At 38.8% G+C, this 23,534-nt stretch overlaps 2 protein-coding genes across 15 annotated transcripts in view; one reads left to right on the top strand and one right to left on the bottom strand.

Annotated features, from left to right (window-relative positions):
- The window catches only part of RIPK2 (receptor interacting serine/threonine kinase 2), a 34,290-nt gene extending 30,516 nt beyond the window's left edge, over window positions 1–3,774 (bottom strand). Inside the window, exon 1 of one of the 2 annotated variants that reach the window (XM_055286716.2) lies at window positions 2,878–3,774. In XM_055286716.2, coding sequence (XP_055142691.1) covers window positions 2,878–3,050 — 173 coding nt within the window. In that variant the 5' untranslated portion in view covers window positions 3,051–3,774. The remainder of the gene's footprint in view (window positions 1–2,877) is intronic. The other variant, XM_063643408.1, reaches the window with a different exon arrangement.
- LOC134737225 (uncharacterized) overlaps window positions 3,034–23,534 on the top strand; it is a 133,510-nt gene continuing 113,009 nt past the window's right edge. For 12 of the 13 annotated variants that reach the window (XM_063643421.1, XM_063643420.1, XM_063643415.1 and 9 more), the window contains exon 1: window positions 3,034–4,068. In XM_063643421.1, coding sequence (XP_063499491.1) covers window positions 3,034–3,753 — 720 coding nt within the window. In that variant the 3' untranslated portion in view covers window positions 3,754–4,068. Of the gene's footprint in view, window positions 4,069–5,747; window positions 6,853–23,534 lie in introns of those variants that run through there. The other variant, XM_063643422.1, reaches the window with a different exon arrangement.

Genomic DNA, 23,534 nt, shown 5'->3' with positions numbered 1-23,534 from the left:
GTCTTAAAATTCAAGAGTAACAAGAAGGCATAAAGTGAAAAGCTTCTCTCATTCTCTGTCCTTCAATCACTTAATACTCCAGCTGCTAGGAAACCAATTGTATCAGTTTGTGAGACCCATTTTAATTAAACGTTTATTCCCTAGATGGAAATAGTTCTGTATCTTTCCCAAGAGGTTTAGGCCAACAACAGAGGATGACCCTGAAGATTCCTGGATACTAAGAACAACAGAGAGTGCATGCTGCATAAGTCTCAGTGACACTTCACACACTCTTTCCTCCTCCCATTAAGAGGCATTCTTCTTTCCACTGTGACCGTATTACATGTCAGTCACTTTATATGCACTAGCATCCTAAGATCACCCTCTAAACATAGTTTCATTATCTTCACTTTATAAATGAGGGCACTGAAGCTCAGAAAAATTAATACTTTTCTAATGGTCACACTAATAAGTGGCAGGGTTGGCGTCAGATTTGAATTGCAATCATGGGACATTAAAGCCTGTGTTCTTTCTACCCTATTGCTTGATCAAGGAATATAGTAGGAAAGTTCTTGAAGACAGATTTTTGGCAAGATTGAGTGAGTGGGAAATTTCTTTTTTTAAAGCCAAAAGATTTTAAAAATTGATTTTTACATTTTGAAAATAAAGGTGTAAAGTACAGCTTCTATAGTCACATCACCAAAATTGACTCAAAAATTTAATCAAAAAAGTTATGTCATCTACACGGTATCTGAACAATCAATTGGACTCATTACTCATAAGGGGTGGGAAGATTGTTGGAGAAGGTCCACTCATCGGACAGAAGTCAGGTTATGGAGACTGATTCACCAATCATTAAAGTAAGAGCATGTAACATTGCATAAACTTATTTTTCTTTGAGGTCATCCCAAAGAACAATGCCAACATTGTTCTCCATAGTCTGAGAAACACGTGTATTTATTATTCGTATTTTATGAGTGAGGAAAGAGACACTAGTGAGTCAACTGCATAGCCTCATCTAATGCTCAGACTACATAAATACTGCAATGATAAGATCTTAAGTAACAAATTGGAGAAAAGAATGTGATGCAGTAATGCCAGAGTGTTTCACTGGTCTTATGGCTTCCTCCAAGACAGAATTAATTTCCTACCCAATTCAGTGAAGAATTTTAGACTATGAAAATTGTTCAAAAGTATGGGAAGGAAACTCCCTCTTCACTTCTTGGTTCCCAAACTGCACAAAGCTTAGATAAATCAAAATCCTGAGAAGTAGCACCCAAAATGGGAGATCAATTGGCTTTTCAATACCTAATGGGTCCATCAGTGCTACATTTCCATATAGTGTTTGCATAACTGGTTCTAACATATATCCACCCTCTCTAACCAACCACCACCCTTAAAAGTTGACTACAGACACATATACACACTTGTCCAGCACTTGTTCCACAGAATACAAGGCTCTGAGTAAACAGACACCACACCTTGTGTATCACTGAATCTGGATTATGATAGACAAGAAGTGGAAACAAGCTCTAGGTGTCCCAAATCTCCTGTGCCATTTAGGCCATCTAAGCCTGACAGTGAGAGACAATGAAGAAAAGCCACAGGTAGGTGAAAATCCAGTAACTTTGGCAGGGCGGAAGCTGAGGAATTTATCTGATATTGGATACTCACAGCTTCTGGCCAATCAGGCATCTGTGATGACGTATTTTCGCATTAGATATAGGAGGAGGAGAAGAGAATGTTGTAATCATGGATGTTAACTCACTAAGAACTGAATGCTGGGCCTAGTTAAATCCCTGTAGGAAGTAAAATGCACAAGACTAGTGACCAGAACCATTGACTAATACACAGTCACAGGTCTATGGCACGCGGTTGTAATGTTCTTCTGAAAACAGAAACTAATGCTACCTTCCCTTAAAACCTGTACAAACCAATAAGTGAAAGCCATTTACAATTTCTGGCCATTTAACAGTCTTTTGGTTCAATTTATTGTGGCAAAAATAGCACACATTTCCTCTACTTAATCTTCCCTGTGAAAGAAACTGAGGCTGGGAGAAACTGAACTGCTAGTATTGAGTTTGATATAAAACGTTCCTGACAACACATAATAAACCACAAACAAAATAAAAACAACAAAAAGCAAAACATCCTTGATTCTAAAGCAGCGCGGTCCAATAAACATATAATGTGAACACCACCACATACAATTTAAAATTTTCTCGTGGCCACATAAAGTAAAAAGAAACACATAAAATGAATTTTAATCTTATATTTAACCCAAGATATCAAAAATGTTATCATTTCAGCATATAATCAATAAACAAATAATAAAATGTTATAAGTTCTTTTTTTTAAATAAATACTAAGCATTCGAACTCTGGTATTTTACACTTAGGTCACATTTCAATTCGGACGGGCACATTTCAAGTGCTCAATAGCCACCTGTGGCTAAGAGCTACCTACTGGACAGTGCAGCCCTACAGCCCGATTTCAAAAATAAGGAAAAAACAAAGCAAACAAAACCCACACCCACTATATATAAACACACACCAATTTCAATAAACCCGGCGCTTAGAGTTAGGCAGTGATTGCTGATTTTTGGAGTACGGAGCCAGAACGCCTAGGAGTAAGAGGTAAGGAGGGAAAGGGCAATGGAGAGATGTGTGGAGGAATGCAACTGCTGCATCTCCAGAGAAGTCGGTGCTCCCTACCGTGCCAGAGCTTGAGGGGTCGGTGCTCCCTACCTCCCAAGCTTGAAAGGCTGCCTAGAGGTGACGAGGTGGGGCCGGCCCCAAGCGGTCACTGCCATTTGGGCTCTAGAGCCCGCTTGTCAGGGGGCTTGAGGGGATGCAGGAGAGTTGGGGGCTCTTCCCGGGAACCCCAGTGGCTGCCTACCTGTCGAGCAGCGGAGTGTGGATGTGCAGGTGCTTCACGGCCACCTGGACGCGCCAGTCTGCGTGGCGGGCGGACGACACAGTGCCCGAGGCGCCGCGGCTCAGGTAGCGCAGGTCGGCGAGTTTGTGGTAGGGAATGGTGGGCAGGGCGCTGCAGATGGCCTCCCCGTTCATGGTCCCGGGCGCTCAGGCCGGTTCCGGGTGTGCCCCCTGCTGCGGTGGCTCCCAAGGCCACCCCGCCGCGCTCGGGCGCCCAGATACGCTCCTGCACGAGCGAGGCCGGCAAGACCCTTTTTGTCCCGCAACGCTAGGTCACGAGGGCGCCCATTCCCCGGGTGGGCCACGCCAGCCGCTGCTTCTCCGAACCAGAGCTGACTTCTTTTCCAGAGACTGGTGCCAACGCCGTAGCGCCGCGAAAGAGCTTCCTCTCTGGCAGCCCCGGCCCTCCCCGGCGCGCGCCGCGACCAGCTCCGGCCGCCCGAGCTCCTCCCTCCCCAAACTTCGCAGGCTACGTCAGCGGCGTACAGCAAGGCGGGGAGAGGGGCAGTCCGCTCGCGGCCCTCCCACGTGGCTCTCGCCTCGGCCTGCGGCCGAGATCCTGCACACCGGTCGTGCAGCCGAGGCCGAGGGCTGGGGCGGGCGGCCGGGAAGTGGGAGAGGGAGCCAGAGGCGCTCCTTTTGTCTTCTCTTCCCATCCCCCAGGTTTGGGAAAGTTTTCCTTTTGGGAAAGCCCCTCTCTTCAGCCTGCTGGCGGGTGTCGGATTGGTTAGCGGCCACTGGCCCCCGCCGCCCCCAACAGGATTCTCCTTTGAGCCATAGGTCTTCCGGAAGTTGCCAAACCCCGGTAGTGGCAGCGTCCGGCTGGGGGCTTTATTAGGGGCACCGGGTTCTGCTTTCCGACTCCCTCCCGACTCTGCGCCTGCGCAGGAAGCGATTTGGGGAGTGTTGTGAATTCCGAGGGCTCCACACTTAGGAGGCTGTACACTCACCTGTCTACCTGGACTCCAGTTTCCATATTTCCAGCCACCTGAGGACTGAGAGGTGGATGATAAACCCTGTCATAGTGGAGCAAGTTCAGGTGTTTAACCGCTGTTATGGGGGATCTGCCTTTTCTCCCTCTTCTTACTTCCATAAGTATATACGTGCAGAGATTGAAAAATAACCTTGAGAGAGTCCATCCCTCTAACTCCAGGTAAGACTGCAAATATTTCTTTCTTATAAATCTGGAGGGAATGCAGTCAGTGTTTCATGCCAACCAAAAAGACTGCAAACGTTTTTCCATCTTTTTGCCTTAAACACCTTTCTACTTAGATGACTATTTTGTAAGACATGAGTGCAAATGTTATATACAATATCAAGTCCATACTAGATGTTTAATTAATTCTAGGGATTCAGTAATAAGGAATGACTCGAACAGATTTCTGCCTACAGACAGCTAATGCTTCTTGTATTTCTGCATTATCTGAAATGAAAGTAGCAATGTTAGGTTTTACAGTAGTGGGAGGTTGTACACAATAGTGTGTTAAACCTTTTTGATCATTTATAATAAAATGTTCAGCACTAAATATATGGTCTGATACTCTGTGCTTTATTGCTTAATAAGCTTTTTTTTTTCTTTTCGAGAGGGAGTCTTGCTTTGTCACCCAGGCTGGAGTGTAGTGGCGCGATCTCGGCTCATTGCAACCTCCGCCTCCCTGGCTCAAGCGATTCTCCTGCCTCAGCCTCCCGAGTAGCTCGGATTACAGGCGCCTGCCACCACACCCAGCTAATTTTTGTATTTTTAGTAGAGACGGGGTTTCACCATGTCGGCCAAGCTGGTCTCGAACTCCTGACCTCGTGATCCGCCCACCTTGTCCTCCCAAAGTGCTGGGATTACAGGCGTGAGCCACCGCGCCCAGCCAATAGGCTTTTTTCTTAAAAAGTACTCACAAAACTTTTCTATCCATTCATTCTGTTCTGCGTGTCAGTGTGAAGAGACTACCAAACAGGCTTTGTGTGAGCGATAAAGCTTTTAATCACGTGGGTGCAGGCCGACTTAGCCCGAAAAAGGAGTCAGCAAAAGGAGATAGGGGTGGGGCGGTCTTTATAGGATTTGGGTAGGTAGTGGAAAATTACAGTTAAAGGGGGTTTTTCTCTTGCAGGCAGGGGTGGGGGTCACAAGGTGCTCAGTGGGGAGCTCCTGAGATTCATTGTCCAGGAGAAGGAGTGTCACGAGGTCAATTGATCAGTTAGGGTGGGGCAGGAACAAATCACAATCGTGGAATGTCATCAGTTAAGGCAGGAACTAGCTATTTTCACTTTTGTGGTTCTTCAGTGGCTTCAGGCCATCTGGATGCATACGTGCAGGTCACAGGGTATATGATGGCTTAGCTTGGGCTCAGAGGCCTGATATATTTATCTAGTCAATTAATTAGAAACCTGAGTCCTAGAAAAAGAGAACAAAAAATAAACAGGGAAGAAATGATCAAAATAATAATTTAAAAAATTTTGCCAGGGCAGGGGTCTTCATATTTAAAGGGCCCACCAAGTAAAAAGACCTACATTAAAGCACATCATTAAAAAGGTGAGAACACTAAGACTAAAGGGAAGATTCTAAACGTTTTCAGAGGGCAGAAACAAAAATTAAAGGGATGGGAATTAGAATGGCATTGGATTTCTTAACAATGTTACTAAGTCATTGTTATCCTGAAATATAATGAAGTGAAATTTTTTCAATATTCTGAAGGACAGTAACTTCCAACTTAGAATTCTATAGTCAAACTTTCTGTCAAATATAAGGGCAGAATAAAAACATTTTCACATATACAAGGATGAAATACTTTCTTTCCATTTCATTTTTTTTTTTTTTTTTTTTTTTTTTTTTTTTTAAAGAAAGTGCCTAGAGAATGTGTTCAGCAAAGCATGGGAGTAGGCCAAGAAAAAGAAAGACATGAGATCCAGAAAACAGGACCAGGAAATTAAGAAGGGAAACTCCAGGATGAGAGAAATATGGCAGAATTGGAGAGCAACCCATTTTCACTGAACAGGGAGATGGCAGACTTCAAGAGAAAACAGTAGTTACAGTAATTGAAATGATAGATTATCTAATTTTGAGTATTTGAGAAATTATATTGATAGATGTTTGATAGATCTAATGAAATATGGGATAAAATTGGAGAACGAATTGTAAAAAAAATAGCAGTAACAAAAAGGAGACAATTGTTAATTCCATGAAAATTATATCAGAAGGGAAACAACATTTCTCTAAACTGTTTTGTGGTGGTGAAAAATGTAGAACTTTTCAGAGCTTTTGAAATGCTAATATAAATCTCTAAGAAGGAGACAGCATGAAGCATAGAACTTCATGAAATTTATTTGTATTGTCAATTACATTACTTTTAAATTTACTTTTTAAAACCATATCACATGGTTTAAAATTTAAAACAATAAGGACTCAATGCAATAGAAAAATTGAGAAGAGGACTTAGATACCTTGAAAAAGAGGTGAAAAGGTTCTCAACATCATTAATTATCAGGGAATCACAAATTTTATTCACTTTGCAACACTACTATCCAAACAGTAGAATGAATAAAATTAAGAAGACAGAATATACCAAGTGTGAGTGAGGATTTGGAGCAACAGGAACTCTTATACACTGCTCATGGGAGTGTTGAATTGGTACAATCAATTTTGTAAGTTGTATGTCAGTATCTATTAAAATTGCAGATATGCAGACCCTATGACCCAGTAATTCTTTGCTTTGGTATGTGGACATGTGTATGCATCTACTAGAATGTTCATAACAGTGGTGTTTATAATAGTCTCAAACTGGAAATCACCCAGATATCCATAAACAGTAGAATAGATAAATAAATTTTGGCACATTTATGCAATATAATAGTAAATGGGAATGAAATTAAACAGTGTACAAATATAATGTTGGATGAAAAAAGCCAGATACAGAAGAGTACATATTGCATGCGTCCATTTGTATAAAGTACAAAAATAAATAAAACTAACTTATGCTTATAGAAATCTTCTCTCTAGTAGGGGAGAGGCACTGATTAGAAGGGAATCATGAGGTATCTGGGATGATGGTAATGTTCTATTTTTTGATTCAGGACCTAGGATGTAGGTGCCAGTTGCATGGGTGTGTTCAGTTTATGAAAATTCTTGGAGATTACACTCACATTCACTTTTCTGTGTATAGTACTTCAATAAAAAGTTAATTGGCTTAAATATAAAATAAACATGCACATATATAAATATAGGCACATATTGTATATGCATATATAAATATAGATTTATATATTATAATTTATTTTATCTTTTTATATTATATATATTTATATATAAATATATATTATGTGTGCATGTTTACATTTAATTATATATAAAATATAGATATAAAATATCTGTCACTTATGTAATTATTATAACACTATATACTCATCCACTTTGCTTACTTTTCACTTAATATGTCTTGGATATCTTTCCATATGAATGCATAAAAAGCTCCCTCATCTTTTTTATTTTCTAAAGGCTGACGGATATACCATAATTTATCCCCCATTGATGGGCATTTACTTTGTTTTCACACATATGCTATTACAGATAATGCTGCAATAGTTAATTTTTGCTTATGTTATTTCATACATATTGTCAGGCCTCTGAGCCCAAGCCAAGCCATTGCATCCCCTGTGACTTGCAGGTATACATCCAGATGGCCTGAAGTAACTGAAGATCCACAAAAGAACTAAAAATAGCCTTAACTGATGACATTCCACCATTGTGATTTGTTTCTGCCCCACCCTAACTGATCAATGTACTTTGTAATCTCCCACACCCTTAAGAAGGTTCTTTGTAATTCTCCCCACCCTTGAGAATGTACTTTGTGAGATCCACCCCTGCCTGCAAAGCATTGCTCTTAACTTCAACTGCCTATCCCAAAACCTGTAAGAACTAATGATAATCCACCACCCTTTGCTGACTCTCTTTTCGGACTCAGCTCACCTGCACCCAGGTGAAATAAACAGCCATGTTGCTTACACAAAGCCTGTTTGGTGGTCTCTTCACACGGGCGAGCATGAAACATATATATCTACATATTCCAGAAGCCAAACTGCTGGATCAGAGTATGTTGGTTTGTAACTTTGGTTGATGTCATTGAATTGTTCTTCATTGAAGTTGTACTAGTTTTCTTTTCCTGTAGATGATGAAAATAGCTATTTCTCCACACACTTACTTTCCTTCCTTTTAAAGATGGATAGTACATTGTTGGTCTGCTGATTCCTGAAGTGTTCAGTGCTTCTAAATTCATATAAATGCTAAGATTCTTTTTATCACAAGCCTTCTAAATATTTTTTAATCACAACCTTAAACCTTTAGCTTTCATGATAGGTTTTACCAGTATACAGTTTTAAAAACATATATTATTAGTCATATATGGGAATTAATCAAATTATATATTTCTTCATATACATATAGTTCAATTCCCACAATTAAGTGGCTGAAGATAGAAAGTTTAAGGGAATTGATGCTGAAATACATCAACTAAACAAGAAAGAAAATATTAGAATATTTGTGCAAAGTAGGCTTAAAAAACAAGAATCACATCTATATGTTGATTTCATCTGTTCAAAATTCTATAAAATTACATCAAGATTTGTTTTTCCATGAGATAAGGGTTATTTATACCTGTATGTATTATTTTAGGAAATTACACCTTGAAATTGCATATCTTTTCCATTAGACATGAGACAAAAAAATGGAAAAATAAACTACTTAAAAAACTACATATTTAAGAATTTCAAATATTTCATATTGTAAACTTTTCTAATTTTTGGTCTAAAAGCACCTAATAAGTTTTAAAAACACAAATCCTGGGGAAGTCTCTATAATTGCATAATAATAAATGTACTGCATGGGAAAACTAATGTTTGGGGTACATTTGATACCTTCCCCCCCAAAATTTTAATACATGATGTATCTGATGATAGAGTCTATTATTATGAGGAGATAGAAAAATATACTTTTTGCAGCTAACTAGTAAAATCATGTTTCTCATTTAGCCATCAATCCTAAAATTGAACATGTCATATTTAAATTGATTGGTGAAATGATGTTTTTTCTTTTGAATTATTAGCAAACATTACATGGAAATCAACTTTTTAATATGATATTTACTAATAACACTTTTCTCAAATATTTGTCAATTTAAAGTTACATTTAAATGTTACCATTTGGAAAAAAGGTGAAATTAAAAAAAAAAATTCTAAGAAGGTGAAGTTAGTGTATATTTCTTTGAAAGTGCTGAAAAGTAAAAATAAAACAAAACAGTTGGAGACACTGAGCTAGTACAATCTTCCACTTAATTCAAGAATATCTAATGAAGAGTTGACCAGTTCTTTTGAACATTCCCTGGCAAAAGGGAAATCACTACATTTCTTGTCTTTCCTTGTCTTTCCTTCTCTTTCTCTTTCTCTCTGTTTCTCTTTCTTTTCTTTTCTTTTTTCTTTGTCTTTCTTTCTTTTCTCTTTCTTCTCCTTTTCCTCCTCCTCTCCTTCTTTTTTTTCCTTCTTCTCCTCCTCCCACTCCCTCTCACCCCCTTCCTCTTCTTTCTTCATCCTTTTCAAAGCCTCTCCAAGTAGCTGGGACTACAGGCGCCCACCACCACACCCGGCTAATTTTTTGTATTTTTAGTAGAGATGGGGTTTCACTGAGGTCTCGATCTCCTGACCTTGTGATCCGCCCACCTCGGCCTCCCAAAGTGCTGGGATTACAAGCGTGAGCCACCGTGCCCGACCTGATGATGCTGTACTATCTTTTTGATGTGCTGTTTGATTTGGCTTGCTAGTACATTGCTTAGGATTTTTGCATGTATGTTAATCAGGGATATTTATCTGTAGTTTTCTCTTTTTCTTGTGTCCTTATATGTTTTTGGTATCAGCGTGATACTGGCTTCATAGAATGAGTTAGGAAGAATTCTCACCTCCTCAATTATTGTAAACTGCTACCACTGCAGATGGGTCTTACCTGCAAGTGTCACCTACTTACTGGCCTAGAGGGTGGAGTGCACAGTCCATTACAGCATTTGCTTATGCAACTATAGAGTACTTGGGAACAAGATAAGCTTCTTACAATCATTGCCTATACCACCCTGGCTACTCAGGAGGTTGCTACTACTAAAACTGGTATTTGAGAAAGCCACCGCACTAAGACTATTTATGTCCAAGGAAACAATACTGTCATTACCACTGAACACACCTAGAAGAAAAGCCAAAAGAGCCTACCCAACATATACTACAGTCACATTCTAAGAAAAAGAAAAGGCCTGCCTCAATAAAAGTAAATTTAAAAATAAAAAGTGGCAACTATATCTCCAGATGCACAGAAATCAGCAAAATAGTACAGGAAGCATTAAAAGCAAGGAATTATGACAGCCCCAAATGAGTACAGTAATTTTCTGTTAATAAATCCAAACCAAAAATAAATCCTTAGAGTGTCAGGTAAAGCATTTAGAATATTGGTTTTAAAGAAGCTCAATGAGATCCAAGAGAGTTCTGAAAACTAACACAAAGAAATCAGAAAATCAATTCAGGATACGAACAAGAGATTTACTGAGAAGATAAACATCTTAAAAAATAACAGAACTTCTGTAAATGAAAAATTCATTGAACAAAATACAGAATACATTTGAAGGCATTAAAAGTAGACTGGACTAAGCAGAAGAATGAATCTCAGAATTTGAACACAAGTCTTTTGCATTAAGCCAGTCAGAGAAAAATAAAAAGAACATAAAAGAATGCACAAGGCCTTTGAGACATATGAGACCGCATAGATCAATCAAACTTGTATTCCTGAGGAAGAAGAAGAAATAAAAAGTTGAGAAAACCTATGTAAGGGAATAATTGACAAAACTTCCCTAGTCTAGCAAGAGATTTAGACATTCAGCTATCAAAGCCCCAGTGATCATCAAGAAAATCAATTGCAGAACACACTTCATGCCATATAATCAGACTGTGAAAAGGCACCGTGAAAGAAAGAATTCTAAAATCAGAAAAAGAAAAGCATTTAGTCACCTGTAAAGAACCCCCATCAGACTAATAGACTTATCAGCAGAAACCTTACAACCCAAAAGAGAATGAGATGCTATTTTCAAAGTGCTAGAAGAAAATGTCAGCCAAGAATTTTATATTCTGTCAGAATAAGCTTTATAAATGGAGAAGAAATAAAGCCTTTTACAGGCAAGCAAACACTGAGGGAATTGCCGCCACTAGGCCAGCCGAACAAGAATTGCTCAAAGGAGTCCTAAACATGGAAATGAAAGTATAAAACTCACAGACTGTATAAAACAATCACACAAGGGAGCAGGAGAAAGGAATCAAATAGCAATGCAACAGAATTCCACCAAACCAGAAAGACAAACAGAGAAAAAGATAGAAACAGAATTTATAAAAGAACTAGATAACAGTTAACAATATGACATAAACAAAACCTCACATATCAATATTAACCTTGAGTGTAAATGGAATAAATCCTCCATTTAAAAGATTTAGATTGGCAGAATGGTTTAAAAACATGATTTAATTATATGCTGCTTACAAGAAACTCATCTTACCCATAAAGACAAATATAGACTGAAAGTAAAGAGATGGAAAAAGATATTCCATACCAACAGAAAACAAAAGTAAGCAGGAATAACTATATTTAAATCAGATAAAATAGACATCAGATCAAAAGCAGTAAAAAAAAAAAAACAAGTCAAAGAAGGCTAGTATATAGTGATAAAGTGATCAATTCAGGAAGAGAATGTAACAATCATGTAGATAGATATGAATCATATATATACATCTATAAATATACATCTCAAGCCTTGAGCACCCAAATTCATAAAATAATTACTATTAGGTCTAAGGAAATATATGGACAGCGATACAATAATAGTGGGAGATTTTAACACCCCACTCACAGCACTAGACAGATCATCTGGACAGAAAATCAAGAAAGAAACATTAGACTTAAACCATAATCTAGGACAAATGGACTCACCAAACATACAGAACATTCTACTGAACAACTGCAGTATATACTTCTCATCAGCACATCGAACATTCTCCAAGATAGACCATATGTTAGGCCACAGTACAAGTCTCAATAAATTTTAAAAAATTGGAATCATATCAAGTATCTTCTCAGATCACAGCAGAATAAAACTATAAATCAATACCAGGTGGAACTTTGTAAACTATACAAATATATGGAAATTAAACAACATGCTCCTGTTGACTCTTTGGGTCAATGATGAAATGAAGATGGAAATTAAATTTTTTGAAGTGAATGAAAATGGAAGCACAACACATGAAAACTCTGGGACATAGCAAAGGCAGTGCTAAGAGTAAAGTTTACAGTGTTAAATGCCTGTATAATAAAAAAAGAAAGATCACAAATTAATAGCCTAACATCACACCTCAAGGTGTTGATTATATATAAAACAACAAACCAAGCCCAAAGTTAGCAGAAGAAAAAAAGAAAGATTATAGCAGAACTAAATGAAACAGAGATACAAACAAACAGAAACAATAGGAAGGGTCAATGAAACAAAAGGGCTTTTCTTTTTTGTTTTGTTTTGTTTTGTTTTTGGAGACCAGGTCTTATTCTGTCACCCAGGCTTGTGTGCAGTGGTGCAGTTATGGCTTACTATGGCCTTGAACTCCTAGGCTCAAGCAATCTTCCCACTTCAGCCTCCTGAGTACCTGGGACTATAGGCACAAACCACCATGCTCAACAAATTTGTAAAAAATAAAAAAAAGTGTTTTTCAGAGATTGGACCTTACTTACTATATTACCCAGACTGGTCTTGAACTCCTCTGGTCTTTACCTCCCAAAGTGATGGGTTTACAGGTGTGTGTGACTGCACCCAGCCAAAATACTGCTTTTGAAAAGATAAACTGTTTACAATAATTGAGGAGGTGAGAATTCTTCCTAACTCATTCTATGAAGCCAGTATCATGCTGATACCAAAAGCATATAAGGACACAAGAAAAAGAAAAAACTACAGGTAAATGTCCCTGATTAACATACATGCAAAAATCCTAAGCAATATACTAGCAAGCCAAATCAAACAGCACATCAAAAAGATAGTACAGCATCATCAAGTGGGTTTTATATCACATATACAAGGATGGTTTACCATATGTGAACCAATTAATGGGCTTCATCACATAAACATAATTAAGGAAAAAAACATATGATCACCTCAATAGATGCAGAAAATACATTTGATAAAATTCATCCGCACTTCATGATAAAAAGCCTCAACCAATTAGACATAGAAGGAACATACCTCAAAATAATAAAAGCCATGTATGCCAAACCAATAGCCAATATCATACTGAATGAGGAAAATGTGAAAGCATTCCCTTTAAGAACTAGAAACGAGAGGGATTCCCACTTTCGCCACTCATATTCAGCATAGTACTGTAAGTCTTAGCCAGTGCAATTAAGCAAGGTAAAGAAATAAAAGGCATCCAAATTGGAAAAGAGAAAGTCAATATATCTCTGTTGATGATATGACCTCATATCTAGAAAACCCTCAAGATTCGATAAAAAACCCTTAGATTTGATAAATGAATTCAGTAAAATTTCAGGATAGAAAAGAAATGTACAAAAATCAGTACCACTTCTATAACCTTATAATGATCAAGGTGAGAACCAAATAAAAAAGGCAATTTCAGTTACAGTAACTATGAAAAATACAAAATACCTAGGAATATATTTGACCGAAGAAGTGAAAGATCTCTTTAACAGGCTGATGAAAGAAATTTTTGATGACACAAACAAATGTAAAAACATCCCACGCTTATAGATCAGAAAGTTACTATAATTAAAATGACCATATTGCCTGATATGGTTTGGCTGTGTCCCCACCCAAATCTCATCTTGAATTGTACTTCCCATAATTCCCACCAGCCATGGGAGCGACCCAGTGGGAGTTAATTTAATCATGGGGGCAGTTATCCTCATGCTGTTTTCCCGATAGTGAGTGAGTTCTCACAAGATTTGATGGTTTTATAAGGGGCTTTGCCACCTTTGCTCTGCACTTTTTGCTGCTGCCATGTGAAGAAGCATGTGTTTGCTTCCCCTTTTCCCAATGACTGTGAGTTTCCTGAGGCCTCCCAAGCCCTATGGAACTGTGAGTCAATTAAACCTCTTTCCTTTATCAATTAACCTGTCTCAGATATGTCCTTATAGCAGTGTGAGAATGGACTAATACTGTCAATTGGTACTGGCAGAGTGAGGTGCTGCTGTAAAAATGTAGATGTGATGTTGGAACTAGGTAACAGACAGAGGTTGGAACAGTTTGGAGGGCTCAGAAGAAGATGGGAAAGTTTGGCACTGCCTAGAGACCTGTTGAATGGCTTTGACCAAAATGCTGATAGTGATACGGACAATAAAGTCCAAGCTGAGGTGGTCTCAGATGGAGATGAGGAACTTTTTGGGAACTGGAGTAAAGGTCACCTCACCCTTGCTATGCAAAGAGACAGGTGGCATTTTGCCCCTGCCCTAGAGATCTGTGGAACTTTGAACTTGAGAGAGATGATTTAGGATATCTGGTGGAAGAAATTTCTAAGCAGCAAAGTGTTCAAGAGGAAGCAGGGCAAAAACGTTTGAAAAATTTGCAGCCTGACGATGTAGTAGAAAAGAAAAACTGATTTTTTGAGGAGAAATTCAAGCTGGTAGCAGAAGTTGGCATAAGTAATGAGGAGCCCAATGCTAATCACCAAGAAATGGGGAAAATGTCTCTATGGCATGTACGAGACTTTCGTGGCAGCCCCTCTCATCACAGCCTCAGAGGTCTAGGAGGGAAAATGGTTTTCTGGGCTGGGTCCAGCACACCACTTCTGTATTCAGTCTTGGGACGTGGTGCCCTGGATCCTAGCTGTTCCAGCCATGGCTAAAAGGGGCCAAGGTACAGCTCTGGCCATGGCTTCAGAGGGTGGAATCCCCAAGCCTTGGCAACTTCCACATGGTGTTGAGCTTGTGGGTGCACAGGAGTTAAGAATTGAGGTTCGGGAACCTCCGCCTAGATTTCAGAAGATATATAGAGATGCCTGGATGTCCAGGTAGAAGTTTAGGATTATTTGTTTTCTTGTTACTGAGTAGTTGAGTTCCTTGTATGTTTTGGATATTGGCCGCTTATTTAACATATGATTTGCAAATATCTGTCGATGTGTGGGTTGTCTCTTCACTCTGTTAGTTGTTTCCTGTGCTGCGCACAAGCTTTTTAATTTGATGTAATCTCATTTGTCCATTTTTGCCTTCATTGCCTGTGCTTTTGGGGTCATATGCAAGAAATCTCTGCTGATTCCAATGTCATGGAGCTTTTCCACTGTTTTTACTAGTAGTTTTACAGCTTCAAGTCCTAAATTTAAGAATTTAATTAACTTTGAGTTGATTTTTCTGTCGGTGAAAAAGTCCATTTTTATTTTTCTGTATATTGATATCCAGTTCTCCTGATACCATTTAAAGAAGACTGTCCTTTCTACATTGTGTATCTTTTTTGGAAGTTAGTTGACCATCGATATTTGGGTTTACTTTTGGGCTGTCTATCTTATTCTGTTGTTTGATGTGTCTGTTGTGAGTATCATGCTGTTTTAATTATTATAGTTTGTAATATATTTTAAAATTCAGTAATACAATGCCTCCAGCTTTGCTCCTTTTCCTGAAGATTACTTTGTCTATTCAGGGTCTTTTGTGATTCCACATGACTTTTATGGTTGTTTTTTCTATCTCTGTGAAAAATAGTATTGGAATTTTGATAGGGGTTGCATTGAGTCTGTAAATTGCTTTATGTAGTATGGATATCTTGACAATATTAATTTTTCCAATCCATGAACAGAGGACATTGTTCCATTTATTTGTATCCTCTTCAATTTCTCTTATCAATGTTTTATAGTTTTCAGTGTACAGATTTTGTAAAACTTTTTTTTTCCCATAAGTTATTGGCATACAGGTGGTATTTAGTTACATGAGTACATTCTTTAGTGGTGATTTGTGAGATTTTGGTGTACCCATCAGCAGAACAGTATACACTGTACCATACTTGCAGTCTTTTATCCCTCACCCCCCTCCCACAATTGCCGCCAAGTCCCCAAAGTCCATTGTATCATTCTTATGCCTTTGCGTCCTCATAGCTTAGCTCCCACTTATCAATGAGAACATACGATGTTTGGTTTTTCATTTCTGAGTTACTTCACTTAGAATAACAGTTTCCAATCTCATCCAGGTCACTGCAAATGCTGTTAACTCATCCCTTTTTTTATGGCTGAGTAGTATTCATATATATGTATATATTATATATATATATATCACAATTTCTTTATCCACTCGTCGATTGATGGGCATTTGGGTTGGTTCCACAATTTTGCAATTGTAAATTATGCTGCTATAAACATGCATGTGCAAATATCTTTTTGTAATAATGATTTCTTTTCCTCTGGGTAGATACCCAGTAGTGGGATTGCTAGATGAAATGGTAGTTCCATTTTTAGTTCTTTAAGGAGTCTCCACACTGTTTTCCATAGTGGCTGTATTAGTTTACATTCCTACTAGGAGCATAGAAGTGTTCCCAGATCACTGCATCCATTCCAACATCTACTGTTGTTTGATTTTTTGATTATGGCCATTCTTGCAGGAGTAAGGTGGTATCGCATTGTGGTTTTGCTTTGCATTTCCCTGATCATTGGTGATGTTGAGCATTGTTTCATATGTTTGTTGGCCATTTGCATATCTTCTTTTGAGAATTATCTATTCCTGTTCTTAGCCCACTTTTTGATGGGATTGCTTGTTTTTTTCTTACTGATTTGTTTGAGTTCGTTGTAGATTCAGGATATATAGTCCTTTGTCAGATGTATAGATTGTGAAGATTTTCTCCCACCCTGTGGGTTGCCTGTTTACTCTGCTGACTGTTCCTTTTGCTATGCAAAAGCTGTTTAGTTAGGTCCCAGCTATTTATCTTTGTTTTTATTGCATTTTTTTGGGGTTCTTGGTCATGAAATCCTTGCCTAAGACAATGTCTAGAAGGGTTTTTCCAATGTTATCTTCTAGAATTTTTATAATTTCAGGTTTTAGGTTTAAGTCCTTAATCCATCTTGAGTTGATTTTTGTATAAGGTGAGAGATGAGGATCCAATTTCATTCTCCTACATGTGCTTAGCCAATTATCCCAGCACCATTTGTTGAAAAGGGTATCCTTTGCCCATTTGGTTTTTGTTTGTTTGTTTGTTTTTTGGAGACGGAGTCTTGCTGTGTTGCCTGGGCTGGAGTGCAATGGCATGATCTCGGCTCACTGCAACCTCTGCCTCCTGTGTTTCAGCAATTTCCCTGCCTCAGCCTCCTGAGTAGCTGAGATTACAGGTGCCTGCTACCATCCCTGGCTAATTTTTGCATTTTTAGTAGAGATGGAGTTTCACCATGTTGGCCAGGCTGGTCTCAAACTCATGACCTCAGGTGATCCACCCACCTCGGCCTCCCAAAGTGCTAGGATTACAGGCATGAACCACTGTGACTAGCCCCTTTCCCCACTTTATGTTTTTGTTTGCTCTGTTGAATATCCGTTGGCTTTAAGTATTTGGGTTTATTTTTGTGTTCTCTATTCTGTTCCATTGTTCTATGTACCTATTTTTATACCAGTACCATGCTGTTTTGATGACTATGGCCTTATAGTATAGGTTGAAATCAGGTAATGTGATGCCTCCAGATTTGTTCTTTTTGTTTAGCCTCACTTTGATTGTGTGGGCTCTTTTTTGGTTCCATATGAATTTTAGAATTGTTTTCTTTTATTCTGTGAAGAATGATGGTGATATTTTGAAGGAGAGTTCCTTGAATTTGTAGATTGCTTTTGGCAGTATGGTCATTTTCATAATATTGATTCTACCCATCCATGAGCATGGGATGTGTTTCCATTTGTTTCTGTTGTCTATGATTTCTTTCAGCAGCATTTTGTAGTTTTCCTTGTAGAGGTCGTTCAACTCCTTTGTTAGGTATATTTCTAAGTATTTTTTTTTTTTTTTTTTTTTGCCGCTATTGTAAAAGTGGTTGAATTCTTGATTTGATTCTCTGCTTGGTCGCTGTTGGTGTATAGAAGAACTACTGATTTGTGTACATTAATCTTGTATCTGGAAACTTTGCTGAATTATCAGTTCTGGGAGCTTTCTGGAGGAGTCCTTAGGGTTTTCAACGTAAACGATCATACTGTCAGTAAATGGTGACAGTTTGATTTTGTCTTTACCAATTTGGGTGCCCTTCATTTCTTTCTCTTGCCTGATTGTTCTGGGTAGGACTTCCAGTACTGTGTTGAAGAGGAGTGGTGAGTGTGGGCATCCTTTCCTTTTTCCAGTTCTCAGAGGGAATGCTTTCAACTTTTCCCCATTCAGTATTATGTTGCCTGTCAGTTTGTCATAGCTGGCTTTTATTACATTAAGATATGTCCCTTTTATGCCGATTTTACTGAGAGTTTTAATCATAAAGCATACTGGATTTTGTTGAATGCTTTTTCTACATCTATTGAGATGAACATATGCTTTTTGTTTTTAATTCTGTTTATGTGGTGTATCACATTTATAGACTTATGTACATCCCTGCATCCCTGTTATGAAACTCACTTGATCATGGTGGATTATCTTTTTGATATGTTGTTGGATTCAGTTAGACAGTATTTTGTTATGGATTTTAGCATCTATGTTCATCAAGGTTATCGTTCTGTAGTTTTCTTTTTTGGTTATCTGCTTCCCTGGTTTTGGTATTAGGGTGATGCTGGCTTCATAGAATGAATTAGGGAGGGTTCCTTCTTTCTCTATCTTGTGGAATAGTGTCAAAAGGATTGGTACCAATTCTTTTTTTTTTAATTTTATTATTATTATACTTTAAGTTTTAGGGTACATGTGCACAACGTGCAGGTTTGTTACATATGTATACATGTGCCATGTTGGTGTGCTGCACCCATTAACTCATCATTTAGCATTAGGTATATCTCCTAATGCTATCTCTCCCCACTCCCCCGACCCCAGGTACCAATTCTTTGAATGTCTGATAGAATTCTGATGTGAATCCATCTGGTCCTGGACTTTTTTTTTGTTGGTAAGTTTTAAATTACCATTTCAATCTCGCTGCTTGTTATTGGTCTGTTCAGGGTATCTAAGTCTTCCTGATTTAAGCTAGGAAGGTTGTATCTTTTCCAGGAATTTATCCGTCTCTTCTAGGCTTTCTAGTTTATGTGCATAAAGGTGTTCACAGTAGCCTTGAGTGATCATCTGTATTTCAGTGGTGTCAGTTGTAATATCTCCTGTTTCACTTCTCAGCGAAGTTATTCGGATTTTCTCTCTTCTTGGTTACTCTTGCTAATAGTCTATCCATTTTACTTATCTTTTCAAAAAACCACCTTTTTGTTTCATTTATCTTTTGTATTTTTGTTTGTTTGTTTCAATTTCCTATAGTTCTGCGCTGATCTTGGTTATTTCCTTTGTTCTGTGGGGTTCGGGTTTGGTTTGTTCTTGTTTCTCTAGTTCCTTGTCATGTGACCTTAGAATGTCAGTTTGGGTTCTTTCTTTTTGATGTAGGTGTTTAGGGCTATGAAATTTCCTCCTAGCACTGACTTTGCTGTATTCCAGAGGTTTTGGTAGGTTGTGTCATTACTGTCATTCAGTTCGAAGGATTTTTAAATTTCCATCTTGATTTCGTTTTTAACCCAACGCTCATTCAGGAGCAAGTTATTTAATTTCCATGTATTTGCATGGGTTTTGAAGGTTCCTTTTGGAGTTGATTTCCAGTTTTATTCCACTGTGGTCTGGGAAAGTGCTTGATATAATTTCAGTTTTCTTGAATTTATCGAGGCTCATTTTATGGTCTATCACATGGTCTCTCTTGGAGAAAGTTCCATGCGCTGTTGAGTAGAATGTATATTCTGTAGTTGTTGGATGAAATGGTCTGTATATATCTGTCAACGTTCATTTGTTCCAAGGTATAGTTTAAATCCACTGTTTCTTTGTTGACTTTCTGTCTTGATGTCCTGTCTAGTGCTGTCAGTGGAGTATTAAAGTTCCCCACTATTATTGTGTTGCTGTCTATCTCATTTCTTAGGTCTATTAGTAATTGTTTCATAAATTTGGGATATCCAGAGTTAGGTGCATATATGTTTAGGATTGTGATATTTTCCTGTTGGACAAAGCCTTTTACCATTATATAATGTCCTTCTTTGTCTCTTTTAACTGCTGTTGTTTTAAAGTTTGTTTTGTCTGATATAACAGTAGTTACCCCTGCTCACTTTTGGTATCCATTTTCATGAAATACCTTTTTCCACTCCTTTACTTTATGTAAGTCCTTATGTGTTAGGTGAGTGTCCTGAAGGGAGCAGATATTTGGTTGGTGAGTCCATCCATTCTGTGGTTCTGTATCTTTTAAGTGGAATATTTAGGCCATTTACATTCAATGTTAGTATTGAAGTGTGAGGTACCATTGCATTCATTGTGCTCTTTGTTGCTTGTGTAATTTGGTTTTTTTGTTTATTGTTTTTGCTTCTTAACTCATATTTTTGTTTTATAGGTCCTGTGTGATTTATGCTTTAAAGAGGTTCTGTATCAATGTGTTTCCGGGATTTGTTTCAAGATTCAGGACTTCTTTTAGAAGTTCTTGTTGTGGGTGGCTTGATAATGGCGAGTTCTCTCAGCATTTGTCTGTCTGAAAACGACTGAATCTTTTGTTCATATATGATGCTTAGTTTCACTGGATAAAAACTTCTTGGCTGATAATTGCTTTGTCTGAGGAAGCTGAATAAACCCTTCTAGCTTGTAGAGTTTCTGCTGAGTTATATGCTGTTAATCTGATAGGTTTTCCTTTATTGGTTACCTAGTGCTCTGTCTCACAGCTCTTGAGATTTTTTCCTTTGTCTTAACTTTTGATAACCTGATGACAATGTGCCTAGGCGATGATCTTTTTGCAATGAATTTCCCAGGTGTTCTTTATGCTTCTTGTATTTGGATGTCTAGGTCTCTAGCAAGGCTGGGGAAGTTTTCCTCGATCATTCCCCCAAATATGTTTTCCAAGCTTTCAGAATTCTCTTCTTCCCCAGGAACACTGATTAGTCTTAGGTTTGGTTGTTTTACATAATTCCAGACTCCATGGAGGCTTTGCTCATATTTTCTTTTTTTTTTTTTCTTAGTCTGTGTTGGATTGGGTTAATTTGAAGACCTTGTCTTTGAGCTCTGAATTTCTTTCTTCTACTTGTTCAATTATATTGCTGAGATTTTCCAGAGCATTTTGCATTTCTAAAAGTGTTTCCAAAGTTTCCTAAATTTTTGATTGTTTTTTCTTTAAGCTATCTATTTTGTTGAATATTTCTCCCTTCACCTCTTGTATCATTTTTTGATTTCCCTGCATTGAGCTTCACCTTTCTCTGGTGCCTCCCTGATTAGCTTAATAACTAATATCCTAAATCTTTTTCAGGTAAATCAGGGATTTCTTCTTGGTTTGAATCCATTGCTGGTGAACTAGTGTGATTTTTTTGGGGTGATAAAGAGCATTGTTTTGTCATATTACCAGGGTTGGTTTTCTGGTTCCTTCTTATTTAGGTAGGCTCTGTCAGAGGGAAGGTCTAAGGCTGAATGCTGTTATTCAGATTCTTTTGTTCCACAGGGTGTTCCTTTGATGTAGTACTCTCCCCCTTTTCCTATGAATGTGGCTTCCTGTGAGCTGAACTGCTGTGATTGTTGTCTCTCTTCTGGGTCTAGCCACCCCGTGAGTCTACTCAGCTCTGGGCTGGTACTGGGGGTTGTCTGCACAGAGTCCTGTGATGTGAACCGACTATGGGTCTCTCAGCCCCTGTTCTGGTGGAGGTGGTGGTAGGAGGATGCAATGGACTCTGTGAGGGTTTTCAGCTTTGGTGGTTTAATGCTCTCTTTTTGTGCTGGTTGGCCTCCTGCTGGGAGGTGGCACTTTCCAGAGGGCATCAGCTGTAGTAGTATGGAGAGGAACTGGCAGTGGGCAGGGCCATAGAACTCCCAAGATTATATGCCCTTTGTCTTTAGCTACCAGGGTGGATAGGGAAGGACCATCAGGTTGGGACAGAGCTAGGTGTGTCTGAGCTCAGATTCTCTATGGGCAGGTCTTGCTGTGGCTACTGTGGGGGATGGGGGTGGGATTCCCAGGTCACTAGAGTTGTGTACCTAGGAAGATTATGGCTACCTCTGCTGAGTCATGCATGTTGTCAGGAAAGTGGGGGAAAGCTGGCAGTCACAGGCCTCACCCAGCTCCCATGCAAACTGAAGGGCCAATCTCACTCCCACCATGGCCCCTAAAACAGCCCCGAGTATGTTTCCAGGCTGTGGGCAACATGGGCTTGAAAACTTGCTCCAGGCTACCTGCCTGCCAGCTGAGAAAGAAAAGAGCTTGGTTCTTACCAGCCTGTGGAGTCTGCACACTGGATTTGCGCCCTCCCTTCAGGTCTGGCCAGGAGGCTTCTCGCCCCATTCAAATTGTTACAAAGTTCAACAAGAGATTTCCTTTTCCCCCTGTAGTTTTACCCCCTGCTCCTCTGGCTGTCCTCCTGGTGGATCCTTGTGGTGCCAGGTAGGAATGGGCTGCTTGGGGACCCAGTGTGCTCCGAGAGCCTTTCTGCTGCTTCCTGTACCCCTGTATTTTGCTCAGCTCTCTAAACTGACTCAGCTCCAGATAAGATTGGAAACTTCTCCCGCAAACAGACCTGTAGTTTCTCCAGTGCAGGTGTGTGTTTGGGAGAGGAGGGCCTCCCTTTCCCACTTCTGCAGTTGGGGCACTCACAGTATTTGGTGTGTCTCCCAGGTTCTGCAGGAGCAGTCTGCTTCCTTCAGAGGTTCTGTGGGTCCTCTCGGGATTGGTAGTTTGTTCTTGCAGTTGATCTGGAGCTTAAATTCACAATGTGAGCCTACATGCTGCTCTTTCCAGAGCTGCAATCTAGTCCTGCTTCCTGTCCACCATGATGATCCTTCAGTGTACAGACTTTTGACCCCCTGGTAAAATTTACTCCTCTGTACTTTTTGGATATGATTGTAAGTGGGATTGCTTTCTTAATTTCTTTTTCAAACAGCACATTGTTAATGTACAGACATACTTCTGATTTTTGTAAATTGATTTTGTATCTTGCAACTTTACTGAATTTATTTATCACTTCTAACAGTTCTTTGGTGGAGCCTTTACAGTTTTTTTTTTTTTTTTTATATAGGATCATGTTATCAGCAAGCAGAGACAATTTCACTTTTTCCTTTCCTAATTGAATGCCTTTTATTTATTTTTCTTGCCTAATTGCTCTGGTAGGACTTCCAATATTATGTTGCACAGAGGGGTGAGAGTGTGCATCCTTGTATTATTCCTTATCCTAGAGGAAAAGTCATCATGTTTTCACTGTTGAATATGTTGAAGTCATCATGTTTTCACCGTTGAATATGTTGGGTGTGGGCTTCTCATATATGGACTTTGTTGTGTTGAGGAACATTCCTTCTATACCTAATTTGTTGAGAGTTTTTGTTGTGAAAGGAGGTTGAATTTTGTCAGATGGTTTTTGTGCACCTATTGAGATGATCATATGTTTTTTGTCCTTCATTCTGCCAATATAGTGAATCACATTTATTGATTTGTGAATGTTGATCA

Source organism: Symphalangus syndactylus, chromosome 7, assembly GCF_028878055.3.
Source record: "Symphalangus syndactylus isolate Jambi chromosome 7, NHGRI_mSymSyn1-v2.1_pri, whole genome shotgun sequence".
NCBI classification, from domain to species: domain Eukaryota; kingdom Metazoa; phylum Chordata; class Mammalia; order Primates; family Hylobatidae; genus Symphalangus; species Symphalangus syndactylus.
The sequence above is the reverse complement of the archived record's forward strand: the minus strand, read 5'-3'. Positions and strand labels throughout refer to the sequence as shown.